General features: G+C 39.2%; 1 protein-coding gene across 7 annotated transcripts in view; it reads left to right on the top strand.

Moving 5' to 3' along the window:
• Positions 1 to 14,075, top strand: part of GTF2I (general transcription factor IIi) — a 97,349-nt gene that overhangs the window by 65,788 nt on the left and 17,486 nt on the right. For all 7 annotated transcript variants that reach the window (XM_059038392.2, XM_059038388.2, XM_059038384.2 and 4 more), the window contains 5 exons: positions 1,694 to 1,877; positions 5,852 to 5,910; positions 6,695 to 6,766; positions 11,605 to 11,788; positions 12,799 to 12,857. In XM_059038392.2, coding sequence (XP_058894375.1) covers positions 1,694 to 1,877; positions 5,852 to 5,910; positions 6,695 to 6,766; positions 11,605 to 11,788; positions 12,799 to 12,857 — 558 coding nt within the window. The remainder of the gene's footprint in view (positions 1 to 1,693; positions 1,878 to 5,851; positions 5,911 to 6,694; positions 6,767 to 11,604; positions 11,789 to 12,798; positions 12,858 to 14,075) is intronic.

Genomic DNA, 14,075 nt, shown 5'->3' with positions numbered 1-14,075 from the left:
AGGCATGAGAACTATAGCTCTACTCTGAAGATGTGATGAGATAGATGAGATAGTGCTTGTGAAGTGCTTCCTATGATACTTTGGATGTAAGTACGTAATAAATGTTTGCTGTTTATATTTTTGTTATTGTATTCTTAATTTAGTACTATTATGAATAAAAGTAATTTACTTATCACAGTTTAATAAATTTCTGTGTTTCTCATAAAGAGAAGCAAAGGTTATGTTTTTACTTTTGTTGTGATGGTGATATATTTATTTGATTATTTTGCATTTAAGAGAATAATGTTTACCAATCTTTGTGAAATTATAATAACAATATTCACATTTCATAATTTCAAAGCATCTTTAATGGTAATTGCCTTCGGGGAAGGTATTTTCATTGTTAAATGTGAATATGATTTTCAGATGTAGTATATCAACTAAGGATATTAAATCTAACTCAGAATTAATGTGTAATATGGTGCACTTGAAACTTGAGTACAAAGATTAATGTTTAGCAAATAAACTTTTACATAAAATACCAGCAAAAAAGTGGACCTGTTCTGAGAGGTGATTCCTGAGGGAGCAGGGGCTGAGGGGAGTCCACCGTAGTCATTTTTGCTTTGGAACCTTTCTGGCAAGGTCAGTAGCATCTGTGCTGTTCTGTTCACTGGAAAGCAGTTTATGTAACTGTGCTGTATGTTAATTACATGAACTAGAAACCTTTGAAAGAATTAGTGGTGTTTGCTGTGTAGTCACGGAGAATTTGGCATTGTTTGACTTAGTATCAAAATGTTTGTGTAACTTTTAATGCTAGCTAAAAATGTGCTTGTGTTGTAGATGAACGTAAACTGATGCTTTTTAAAACTTTTTATTATGAAATTCATACTTCCAAAGACCCACTATTTAAATATCCATCATCCAAGTTCAACAGTGTTTAATATTTTACAATATTTTCTTTCTTGTCCTTTCCTGTCCTCTTTGTGATGCAAGAACATTTTAAAACTCTGACGTCCAAGACGTCATGTCATTTCACCTCTCAAAACTCTAAATTGTAAAATTCCAAGTTGGCTGAGGAATGCGTTGTCTTAATCTCAGTTCCATTGTCACACCTGAAAACATTACACTGTTTTAATACCCAGTGATATTTAAATGTCCCCTATTGTTTAGAAAAACTGGCTCTTTGTAGTTTGTTTAATAAAACTATCAAAGTCTGTTCATTGTATTTGATTCTTAAGATTCCTTGTGCATTTGGCTTGTTGCAGTTGTATTATTTTACTCTCGGTAAATAAATCTTAGAATTTTTACAGTTCAGAAAAATGTCCTGCTTCAGTTATTTTATTTAAAAATCCTTTTTGCATGAACATTTATGTTTTTAAAATATTACTTGTCTTTCATTATATGCTGTATGTCTTAGCTGAAATTAACTGGTATATTTTTCTGGGGTCATTTGTGGTTCAAATTTGAGTAGAAAGTCTGCCTATATCTACATTATTTCAAAATAATATATTATTTCATTGCAGTTTTGACTAAGTAGAGTACTGGCATCTTTGGTGTTCTTTTCCTCTTAGTTCTTTTGTACTATTTTGCTTCTGATGCAGTGATAATAAAAGTTACAAAGCAATATGTATGTATTCGATTATTATTCTTTTCTACAAACTGTGCTTAATCCTTGTCATTTCATAATTTTCCCTTTCTCTTTTTACCCTTAAAGCTCAAGCTATAAAAGCCAAAGGTCCTGTGACGATCCCGTACCCTCTTTTCCAGTCCCACGTGGAAGATCTTTATGTAGAAGGACTTCCGGAAGGAATCCCTTTTAGAAGGCCATCTACTTACGGAATTCCTCGCCTTGAGAGGATATTACTTGCAAAGGAAAGGATTCGTTTTGTGATAAAGAAGTAAGACTCTTGGACTTTTGTCTTTGTTCTTGATTAGTGCATCTTTTTATATTGTTGACAAATATTCACTAACCACTAGGGCTATATTTAAAATTAAGTTTCAGTTATTATATGTTGTTTTATTTCTACTTTTCAATGTGTCTATGTAAGTTATGCCAGGGTTGGCTTTTGGAGTATGAACACCTGTCCATGCCTGACTGGCATACAACTGTTATTTTCTTTTACAGTTTTTCTCTACATATGCTAAAGAAAATATTGAAGTATCAATGTCTTATTTTTTTAGGCCTGAATAAGAATGAAAAGAAAAAAATAGCAGAATGGTATAAATTCTTTAGCACTGACATAAGGGTTGTAGCGAGGAGCTTTAAAAAAAAAATTTACATGCCGCAATTGGAAGTGTAAATGCTTCCATTTAAAAATGGCAGCCAGGGCTTCCCTGGTGGTGCAGTGATTAAGAATCCGCCTGCCAATGCAGGGGACACGGGTTCGAGCCCTGGTCTGGGAAGATCCCACATGCCACGGAGCAACTAAGCCCGTGTGCCACAACTACTGAGCCTGCGCTCTAGAGCCCGCGAGCCACAACAACTGAAGCCCGCGCGCCCGTGCACCGCAACGAAGAGTAGCCCCCGCTCGCCGCAACTAGAGAGAGCCTGTGTGCAGCAATGAAGACCCAATGCAGCCAAAAATAAAATAAATAAAATAAACAAATAAATTAAAAAAATAAATAAGAATAAAAATGGAAGCCACATCACACATTTCCATAATTTCTACTGACTAAAATTCTATTAAGATTACAATAAAACTTTTAAAAAATTGTCTAGGAAATTATCAAATATAGTTGCTAAACTAAAATTTTCAATGAAAGGGCTAAAAGGTTGTTAGTATTATAAATTGTAAAGTTGATTGTGTATATGAGACGTGAAAGGATATGAGAAGAAAACAAAAGATTTGCCTGGTCACATTTCATAAAGTTTCAGTGTCCTAAGGATAAAGGTAGAAATCATTAGGTTCCGGAGAATAAGACCATGTCATTATAAAGAATGAAAATCACGCAGATATCATATACTTGATTTGAGCAGTAATGGATATAACGCTATTAAGTCATTCTTTCCAAGTTCAAATTGGAAATGATTTGAACCTTGAATTCTGTAGCCAAACATGCATGAAAGCAAATAGAGATTGCAGCATGAAAGAGGTTGGGTAACAGTTGGGATGTCTCCAGCACCAAGTAACAAAAACCCTTATTCAAATTGGCTTGTTACAATAAGATTCTTATCGCACGTAGGAAGGGGGTCAGAGATAGGATGATTAAAACAGTGATACTTGGGGACTTCCCCGGCAGTCCAGTGGTTAAGACTGTGCGCTTTCACTACAGGGGGCACAGGTTTGATCCCCCGTCAGGAACTAAGATCCCGCATGCCGCATGGTGCAGCCAAAACAAAAAAGTTAAAAAAAATTAGAAAATAAGTAAAACAGTGATACTTGGGGCTCTGCCTCTGCTCCTTTCCAGATCCTTCCTTCCTTGTGCTGATAGTTTCCTTAGACTAGTGAGCTTGATGCAGTAGTTGCAGCACTCACAGCCAGACATGTCTACTAGGAGGGACAGTAGCTACCTGTGTTTCTCTGAGAGAAGGAAACCTTGGAATAGGGCCTTACTTCCTTTGGTTAGGACTATGTCAAGTGCTTATTCCTCAGCCAGGCACAGGCGTGGGAAAGATAGCACCATGATGGGTGTAGACCATGTAGTACTCACCCTTCGGTGAGTGGGGGCGGGGTTCACTTGCCCTGAATTACGTGCCTTTCATTTTAAGTTCTAATATGAATGAGTCTTTTTGAGTCACACGCATATTATAACTGATTTAATTTTTTCCCACATATCTTTGGGCTATAAATAGTAAAGTCAATAACAGTAGCAAAATGATAGTCATTTGCAGAAGTATTTATGTTCATTTTTCTGCTAATGCTCTGATACTGTTGAGAAAGTGGGGGAAATTAACAAACACCTTGATCAAAGATTATAACCAAGCAGACTTGCCTCTGTATTGGTATTAAATAAGGGAATGATAGGATTTAACTAAGGATAAAAAGGACCCAAGAAATACCATAGGTAATAGGTGAGCTGTCCTCCACAGAGAAACTTGTTGCTAACAGATATTTTGCTCTCAAATAAATTGTGGTTTAAAAGATTTTGTCCTCCATTTTTCTATGAACAATTCAAGTGAAACTCTCCTTACACGAGACAGCGTGGTAGGCAGCCATGCAGACTAGCAGCATTGGCGTCACCCGGGAGCTTTCAGAGACACCACATCTTAGATCCTGCCTAGATCTGCTGGTTCCATCCTGCATGTGATGAGGAGGATCCCAGGTGATTCCAGCGCTCATGAAAGTTGGAGACACCCTGGTGTGGAGAACAAGCTTTGAAGTCAGAATAATCATGGCATTTCAGCCCAATGTGTCCAGTACAGTCAAGCACTTTATATTATCACCCACACTTTTTTTTAACAGATGAGGAAACAAGGCAATGAGAAGGAAGGAAGAAGGGAGGGAGGGAGGGAGGAAGGAAAAATATTTCATAGTCTCATGAAATTGAATAATGGTAAACAAAAGAGGCTTGTTATAAAACCCTGACACCAGTCCTAGTCAGGAATCAAATAACCACTCCTTCCCCCCTACATATTGATATATTAATAAGCCTATTCTAAGAACTCGTTTGTATTGTCATTTTCTTACAGTGCTTGCATTTTAATTTGCTGGAAGTGTTTTTTTTTTTTTTTTTTTTTTTTTTTTCGGTACACGGGCCTCTCACTGCTGTGGCCTCTCCCGCTGCGGAGCACAGGCTCCGGAAGTGCAGGCCCAGCGGCCATGGCTCACGGGCCCAGCCACTCCCGCGGCACGTGGGATCCTCCCGGACCGGGGCACGAACCCGTGTCCCCTGCATCGGCAGGCGGACTCCCAACCACTGCGCCACCAGGGAAGCCTGAAATTTTTTGTTTAATAACTAAGGAAAACATACAAATAATTTTATAGATTTTGCTCATGGTTGCTGATCTTAAAGCATATAAAACTGTATCTTTGGGTATTTAAATGTTTGTGCAAGCTCACCACAAGGTACTCATGCTGTGCAGGTTCTGTTCAAGTCCTTTCGATGTCCTTATTTATGGGAAGCCATCTCTCACATTTGGAAGGGACTTTGTAAGCCTTTCCCCAAAGGTTAATGTGGTTAGTCTTGATAAACAGAAACTGTTATGTTTATTTAGAAGGGTAATGCTATACTTCAGCAAATGTTTTATTTCACAGCTCTTCCGTTGACTTAACCCTATATTAGTTTCTAACATTTTCAAGATTATGGTTAATATATGGTCATGCTTCTCTGTGATCTCAGTTTCCTCCCCCTTCCCTGTTACTTGAGGATATTACAACAAAATAGAGTGAGGCGGGATACATAAGTTATTGTACAAATTCTGTGGGGTGTTTGTGTATTCGGAAGAATTTTTTAAAAGTATGTATACTGTCCTGCAAATGTTAGTTTTGAAATATATATGGTTTTTATAACCAGATTACAGATGTTTTTAAGTTAGGTGATCTTGAATGTAATGTAAAGTTGAAGACTCCCATTTAAAATTTTTGCAGTTTTGCTTCCTTTGGTGTTATGCTTTTATGAAATACGTTTGATTTACAAAGTTTACTCTGTGTGTGTGAGGGTGTGTGTGTGTGTGTGTGTGTGTGCACGCGCGCATTGTGTGTGTGTGTGTGTGTGTATACACACCGTGAAGCACATTATGAAACGATTTGCAGTTACCATTTGGTTTTATTACTCTAGAAATCTCAAGAAATTAGGATTTAGTTGTGCTCAGAGAGTTCAGGCTGTCTTTTAAAAACTGGCTTTGATGACTGAATATGACATAAGTACTAGTAGTTATTACTTTTGCTGAATATTATCTGGTAAATATTTAGTAATTTTTCTCACCTTTCAGACATGAACTTTTGAATTCAACACGTGAAGACTTACAGCTTGATAAACCAGCTTCAGGAGGTAGGTCTCCAGTCTTGTGTCAAAGTCTATGTCAAATCAGAACATGATGTACAAGGAATATTGTCCACGATTCTCTAGAATAATAAACCCATTTTGTTCTTAATAACCCATTATAAATAAATGGAAACATCACATTTCTGGATAAACTATAAAAGGACCGTGTCTGTTCTATGTTTGAGATGCAAAATTTTTCTGGCATAATGTGTTGAACAGTTGATTATCCTCATCTGTATTAGTGGCAGTTGAATGACCGTCCATCATTATACCCAGGAGTTAAAGACTTATTGCCTAGGGTACGTAGCCGTGGGCATCATCACTTGTTGGTTAGATGTGTTTTGAAGGAAATCCAGTCATGATCTGTTCTCTTAGTTGCTTTTGCTCTGGAGTGGAGGGAGGAGGGTGGGGATATGAAATGGAAATTGCATCACTTAGAGTTGGTGTAATGGAAGGATTGCCAGCATTATTGTGGTCCCAAATTTATCATCACAAAAATCACCTGCTAGCTGATCGTGAGTAAAATGAATTCTATTTCCTAGCTTTAGTGGTGACACTTTTAGTGTATCTCTGTAAAATTACTATTAATTGTGAATTTCCATTTTGTTATTGTTTCTTTCTTAGACTTTTTATTCAGTGTCAGCACTTTTAATAAACACATTCTAAAGTCTTAGAAGTAACTTTAGTTAGAACAGAAAAACAATACCACCTATTTAATAATTTATTGAGTAACATTTAATAATTTATTAATGTCATCAAAGTGAAGAATTTGTGTATATTACCCTTACAGTAAAAGAAGAGTGGTATGCCAGAATCACTAAGTTACGAAAGATGGTAGATCAGCTTTTCTGCAAAAAATTTGGTAAGTTTAATTTCCCCCCAGCTAAAGTATATTACAGAATAACTTTTCCAGGTTTTTGCTTTTAGAAAGTAAATACAATGGATGACTCATCTCCAGTTTTCTTTTATTGTTGCTTTTTTAACATATACTATGAAAAGTTTTAAATCTGTACAGAAGGGAAGAGAATATTGTAATGAACACCCATGTGCTCTTGACTAAGTTATTTGTACTGTGTACAGGTTATCCGGCACAGGGCATTTCACAGTTTGGGAATCCTTTTGTCTTCGTACCTTTTAATAAGGTACCACAGTGGGATATAGGGGGCCACCAGAAGCAGTCTGACCCTGGAGGGCAGGCTGCCGGTCAGCAGTGTTTTGGTTGCCTTGTTTGTAGTGCTTGCTGTGCTTGCATCCCTAAACCCTTAAACCGCTCAGGTTTGGTCTATCATTGCAACACCAGAAGTAACTCCCTTTTGCTTTATTGCGCTTTTCAGCCGTGTTCAACAAAGTTGTCTTATTTTTTCATAAGCATATTTTAAACTATTCTTACGGAAAGTCTCATACGTTATTGACTCTTGGTTTGTTCCAGGGTTTCTTCACGTCTTATTGGCTGTCCTCGTCATTCTCTTGTCAGTACCTCCCTTGAGTCCATTCTTTAAATTTCGGGGTGCTGCTCTACAGCTCAGTCCTGAGCCCTCCACAGATAGTCCCACTCTGTCTTAAAGATAGTGTAGTGTCTGTATTCCCGATGACTTCCACATTCCAGCGTCTAGCCCTGAAAGCTCCTCGTACACCACACCTTTATATTCACCCAGCGGTTTGACAGCGCTTCAGACTTCACAGGTCCTAGATAGAGTCCTTGATTCCCCCTCCAGCATGTTCCTTTCTCAGTCCTCCCAGGGGCACCACACTCTACCTAGTCTTCCAAGCCAAACCCCCTAGCAGTCACGCTTGATTTCTTCGTTTCCACAAGGCCTCCTGCTGACTCTGCATTTACAACACACTGCAAATCCATATCTTTTTCTTCTTCACTGCTGTCTGTCACTGTAGTCAAAGTCAATGCCCCAAAGCAGCCAGATTTTACTGCCTACCCTTCTAACATAAACCACGAAGCACACCGTGTGTCATCACCCTTTAATTTTTCTTAAAGCACTAATGGCTACCTTTTTCCTTCCACTACAACACAGTTCAAACAGCAGCCTAGATCTTGTCTCTCTTGGCTATCAGTAGAACAGTGCTTGGTGCTTGGGCAGTTACTCAACAAATACTGAATGGACCACTGTCATAAAAAATTACTCAGGATGACTTCCCTGGCGGTCCAGTGGTTAAGACTGTGCCCTTCCAAAGCAGGGGATGCGGGTCACATCCCTGGTTAGGGAACTAAGATCACACATGCCCCTCGGCAAACAAACAAATAAATAAAAGTGTGATTCAAAAAAAATTTTTTTAATTAAAAATAAATAAAAATACATGGGACAGTTTGTTAAAAATTACTGAGAAATTACTGAGCCTTGAGAAAAAGTCAGAGTGTAAGTTTTTCCTCATCAGAATCCTTGACCACCCAACATGAATGTAGGACCTTAATGAAAATGTATCTCTTCGTACATCTGGTCAGAAATCAGCTAATAAACTAGAGAATCTTCACTTTAAAAATCATTATATTGCCAAGACATTTAGTGAAATAAGATTATGAACCTTATTTGTCATTTGAGATGTCACCATAGTGTCGTCATAATTCATGAGTAGCTGACATAGGATAATGTGCATTTGCATTAACAGGCTTAAACTTTGGCCTCACATTTAGTTCTAGAAATTCAGCCTGAGGTAAGAAACAGCCAATCCTTTTAGATCATGGGTGCCTGCCAGCCAGCAAGCTGACTTTTCCCTCATGGAAGGAGAAAGCTGTGGGTGAGATAGTGTACTCATAGAAAGAAAAATTGGCCTGTAGAAGATATTTTCTCATTGTATCAGAGCTAATTAAATAGATGAGAGTTTACGTATTGTTACATTACAAACAACAGAATCGTGCTTGTGGCCTCAGGTGGGTCATTTGGGACTGGAGTTACTTTAGAGAGTGAGAAGCCAGCAGAATTGCTGCTTTCTTTAAGGTTACTGAAAGGGAAAGGAGAAAGCATAAGATTGTCTATCATATCAGACACGAGTCTTGAAAGTCGTATAGCAGCAGCGGCGTAGTCATTCAGCACCTGTGAACCCCCTATGTGTCAGGTGCTGAGAACTCAGCAGCACAGAGGATGATGACTGCTTCCCCTGGGAAGCATTCATTTATAGCTTAGGGAAATATGCATAGCAAAGCAACCCGTAAATATTCAGTATATTAGAAGGTGTTAAGTGTTAGGAAAAAATTAAGCAAAATGAGGGGGGTAGGGAGACAGAGATGGTTGGTTACTTAATATAGGGGAGACCTCGTTGATGATGTGATGAACAGTAATGCACTTGGCCTTCCTCTTTTCTGTAACTTGTGCTGTTTCTCTCAACTCCAACAGTTTGGTTCTTAGGATTATGTTCTTTGTTATATTTAACAGAATAATTACAATTAATATTACTCCCAGGTGTGAGTATGAAAGCCTTTACCGTATTTTAAAAGAGGATATTTCTTTTAACAGCCATGATATAAATTACATTGTATTTGTTTTTTCAAATACACACTCCTGGGCTTCCCTGGTGGCGCAGTGGTTGAGAGTCCGCCTGCCGATGCAGGGGACACGGGTTCGTGCCCCGGTCCGAGAAGATCCCACATGCCACGGAGTGGCTGGGCCCGTGAGCCGTGGCCGCTGGGCCTGCGCGTCCGGAGCCTGTGCTCCACAACGGGAGAGGCCACGACAGTGAGAGGCCCGCGTACCGCAAAAAAAAACCAAAACAAAAAAACCCCACACTCCTTACTTTTATCAAAGAGATCCTATACTTGAGCCCTTCAGATTTGGTGCTAATGAAATGAAGGAGGAAATTAAGACAGAAGGCCTTTGAATTTGAGAGGAAAGTCAAACTAACAATCAAAGAAATGCAGATTCTTCAAGGGGCCACTCTTTTTTCAACCATCAGATTGTAAAATATTTAAATTAACACAGGATACAAGGGAGACCTATAAATGCTGATATTTTGTAAATTGTTTGGATCTTTTTTCTTACAAGCTCTGTTTGGATGTGGCTTCATAGTAGGGGTTAGTAATTACTTTTTAAAGTTTCAGTGCCACACCTATTCAAAAGTAGAAAAATAGTACAGTGCACTCCCATATACCCATTTTTGTAATCAGTGATCTTTAAGATTTTCTACGTTTTGTTCATCCTTTCCTCTTTCGTTCCCCTTGTAGGAATTTCATAAAGCATATATATCATAGGCATTGTGTCATTTTCCTTGTTCAGTGTGCACCATTGAACAACATTGAGTTTTGTGGGGTTTTTTGCGGTACGTGGGCCTCTCACTGTTGTGGCCTCTCCCGTTGCGGTGCACAGGCTCCGGACACGCAGGCTCAGCGGCCATGGCTCACGGGCCCAGCCGTTCCATGGCATGTGGGACCTTCCCGGACCGGGGCACGAACCTGTATCCCCTGCATCCGCAGGTGGACTCTCAACCACCGCGCCACCAGGGAAGCCCGAGTTTTATTTATATTATTTTATTTTTGGCTGCGTTGGGTCTTTGTTGCTGTGCACGGGCTTTCATTGGTTGCGGCGAGCAGGGCCTACTCTTCATTGCGGTGCACGGGCTTCTCATTTTGGTGGCTTCTCTTGTTGTGGAGCATGGGCTCTAGGTGCACGGGCTTCAGTATTTGTGGCACACGGGCTCAGTAGTTGTGGTGCACGGGCTTAGTTGCTTCACGGCATGTGGGATCTTCCCAGACCAGGAATCGAACCCGTGTCCCCTGTGTTGGCAGGTGGATTCCCAGCCACTGCGCCACCAGAGAAGCCCCAACATTGACGTTTTAAACACAGTCACAGTGTCCTCATCATGCTGGACAGAGTTAACAGTCTCTTTGCTCTTTTCCAGTCCTTCACTGAGTTTCCTCATTTATCTGAACAGTATCTTTAAAGTTTTTGCTTTGAACCTGGATTTAAACAATAAAGTTTTGTGCCTTAATTTTGCTTGATATGTCTCTTTTAATCTAAACCAGCCTCTGCTTACTATTTTTATTTGTCATTCCATGAATTATTTCCTTGGAAAATGGTACACTGATGAGGTTTAAGGGGTAAGGAACAGTAATCTCATGGTTGCAATACAGATAAAAGTATAGCCTGAAGTAAGTTAGTGTGCAAGAGCCAATAAAAAGTTTATTGTACTCATGAAGCATTAAGTAGCAAAAGTCTGCCTCCTGATATTTGAAAAAGTAGTATTTAAGTTGAGCTCTTTATTGTTGGTCGTGATTTTCTTCTCTTTATTTATTCTCAAAGGTATTGAGAATTTAAAAAATAAGATCTTAGAGGGACTTCCCTGGTGGTCCATGGCTAAGACTTCATGCTCCCAGTGCGTGGGGCCGGGGTTCGATCCCTGGTCATGGAACTAGATCCCACATGCATGCTGAAACTAAAGATCCCGCATGCCGCAGCTGAGACCCAGTGCAGCCAAATACATATCTTTTAAAAAAGAATACGTAAAAATAAGATCTTAGAGCTATTAAGATGGCCTTAGTGTCAGGAAACTTAAATTCACCAAAAGTTACTTCTTGATCACGGGTCATTTAATATTTGCATTTGCTGTATTAAGTCTATTTCAGTAGTTGGTGTTGATATTTTCAGAGTATACTTTGCTTTCTAAAAAGTTGACATATACTTTGCTATGGATTGTATTAAAATATGATTTCAGCGGAAACTAGTCTCCAGTCTTTTGAATTGCTTTTCTTCTGTAAAGCTGAAGCCTTAGGGAGCACCGAAGCCAAGGCTGTACCTTACCAGAAATTTGAAGCACATCCTAATGATCTCTATGTGGAAGGACTACCAGAAAACATTCCTTTTAGAAGTCCCTCGTGGTATGGAATCCCAAGGCTGGAAAAAATTATTCAAGTGGGCAATCGAATTAAATTTGTTATTAAAAGGTAGGATTATAATTTGCAGAAACAAATTTAATGTTGTCATTAAGAAAAAATTAGTTTTATAAAAATGGGCTTTTCCCCCTCCCAGTTGGACTTACTCTCCATATTTAAGATTAAGGTATTAAATTTAGATTCATTTTTTGAGCAAGTGTCTATGCAGTGCCAGGTACCAGATGTACAAAATTGGGTCCAACAGGAATCCTGTCCTTGGGAGGCTTATTATATAGATAAATGCAGTAAAGTGCTACTTGAACATTTTGTGGGAGAAGGCAAGGGTGGCATGCAGTTTGGTCACTTGTGCATAGAGAACGCAAGAAGGGGGTTCAAACAAAGGAAATAACATAAGTAGGTAGGCGCAGGGAGGTGTCAGATGTGCTCGAATGTTCGGATAACCACACCATTCTGTGTGGAAAGATTGATGACTTTGAGGGCATAGCGTGATAGACAGACTGAGATGGCCCAGTGCAGGAAGGCTTTATGTCCTTCACAGTCAGCAGAGTATTGAAGAGGTGTTAAAGCTGATTCCTCTGGAAATCATTTGAGTTGGACCTTAAGAGTGTTATTTTGGCTTGAGTTTGAAGGATAGCAGAACGGGTAATTGGAGGGCAGGGGGTGGGAACAGAAGGCCCATTTAATAAAGAAGAATTATCGTTGGGATAGGATTTGCTTGCTGATTGAGGGCTGTGCATTTGTATGTCTACTTGTTGGCACACGCTTTAGGGTGACTTAGCTATAGATATATCTACCTGTATTGTGCTCTGGTTCGTCTGAAGTTTCAGAAATAGGAGGTCGAACTGCTTTGGGGCAAAACTCAACTGTTTTGCACAAGTTAAGCTTAAAATTCCTTTGAGGACATACAGGTGGTCCCACCTGAATCTTTGTAAATTGCTACTTTAAGAATAATTAAAGTCACCAAAATGATATTGTCACTGCAAATGAAGGTAGAGTGAACCACACTGGAAATTAAGGTGGGCTTAAATGCTCTCATCCTGATGTCAATTGTATTTTTACAGACCAGAACTTCTGACTCACAGCACTACTGAAGTTACTCAGCCAAGAACGAATACACCAGGTAAGATAGTTGTGAAATCCTTTTTAAAAGCTTAAGTAAGTAGTTTCTAAGCTTTGATTAATCTTTTAAAGCCATGGAATTCCTCTTTTTTCTCCCTTCCACGCATAAAGTCTTTTGTGGAAGGTCAATACAGGCACTCCTTGATTTATCCACATGAACATAAGCAGCCTGGATGGAACTCGAGCTTTGAATTTAGACCAGTGGGATTTAGTAGAAATAGAACGTGCGTCACAAATGCAAGCCATATATGTCATGTAAAATTTTCTAGTAGCCGTATCTGTTTTTCATCCTGTAATCAACATAAATACATGATGAGTTAGTCTACATTTTTCATTTCATTTATTTACATTCTTTATTTGAAACTCTGGTGTGTATTATACACTTACAGCACATCTTAATTCAAGTAGCGACATCTCAAGTGCTCAGTTGCCCACATGTGGCTAATGTGTAAGACCATGCAGATTTAGGCCTTAATCTATTCACGAGGACCTTGCTTTTTACAATGACAAATACTGTGATTGCAGCAGCTGTGCTGACATCATGCCCAATAGAAAAGAACTTTACAAGTCTCGGTCTCAGTTGTCTGAATGGTTTTATTTTCTTTGAGGTATAAGTGTGCCTTTATCTCTTTCCCATCTTTTTGTTTTCCATTCCGTAATGTCAGAAAAAGTGACCACAACTTGTAGAGCTTCTACAACCTTAGGAACTTCTGTTGCTAAGAACCAATGGGTGTTTCTGAATTGTTGCAGTTAATCTTTTCCCTCCCTCTCTCCCCTGCTCCCTCCCTTCCTCCCTCCATTTCTCCCTTCCTCCCTTCCTTCCTTCCTTCCTTTTCTTTCATTTTTGCAGTTAATCATTTTTGTAAATGCTGAGGTGAAGTACTATACAGGAGGGGTTATTTGTCTGAACTATAATACTGATTCTTGAGCTTTTAGGGTACCTGGAGGCAACTGGTGAAGGTCACCAGTCTGCCAAATAGATTGTATAATCTTTTGTTTATCATGGCACGAGAAGTACTGGAGAAATACTGTACGAGGGAAACAGACTATCTTGTGCCCAGAATCCTGCTGGGGAGAAAACAGAGTTGAGGCTTAACTTCGCAGGTTGAGCAGCAACATTAACCCAGCGAGCTCTCCAGCATGCTTTTGATGTAGGCAAAGAAACAAAATATTGGTGACAGATTGAAGATTGGACACGACAGAGACTTTGCTAAGTAAA

Source organism: Kogia breviceps, chromosome 14 (genome assembly GCF_026419965.1).
Source record: "Kogia breviceps isolate mKogBre1 chromosome 14, mKogBre1 haplotype 1, whole genome shotgun sequence".
Classification (NCBI taxonomy): Eukaryota; Metazoa; Chordata; class Mammalia; order Artiodactyla; family Physeteridae; genus Kogia; species Kogia breviceps.
This window is presented reverse-complemented; position numbering and strand designations above follow the sequence as displayed.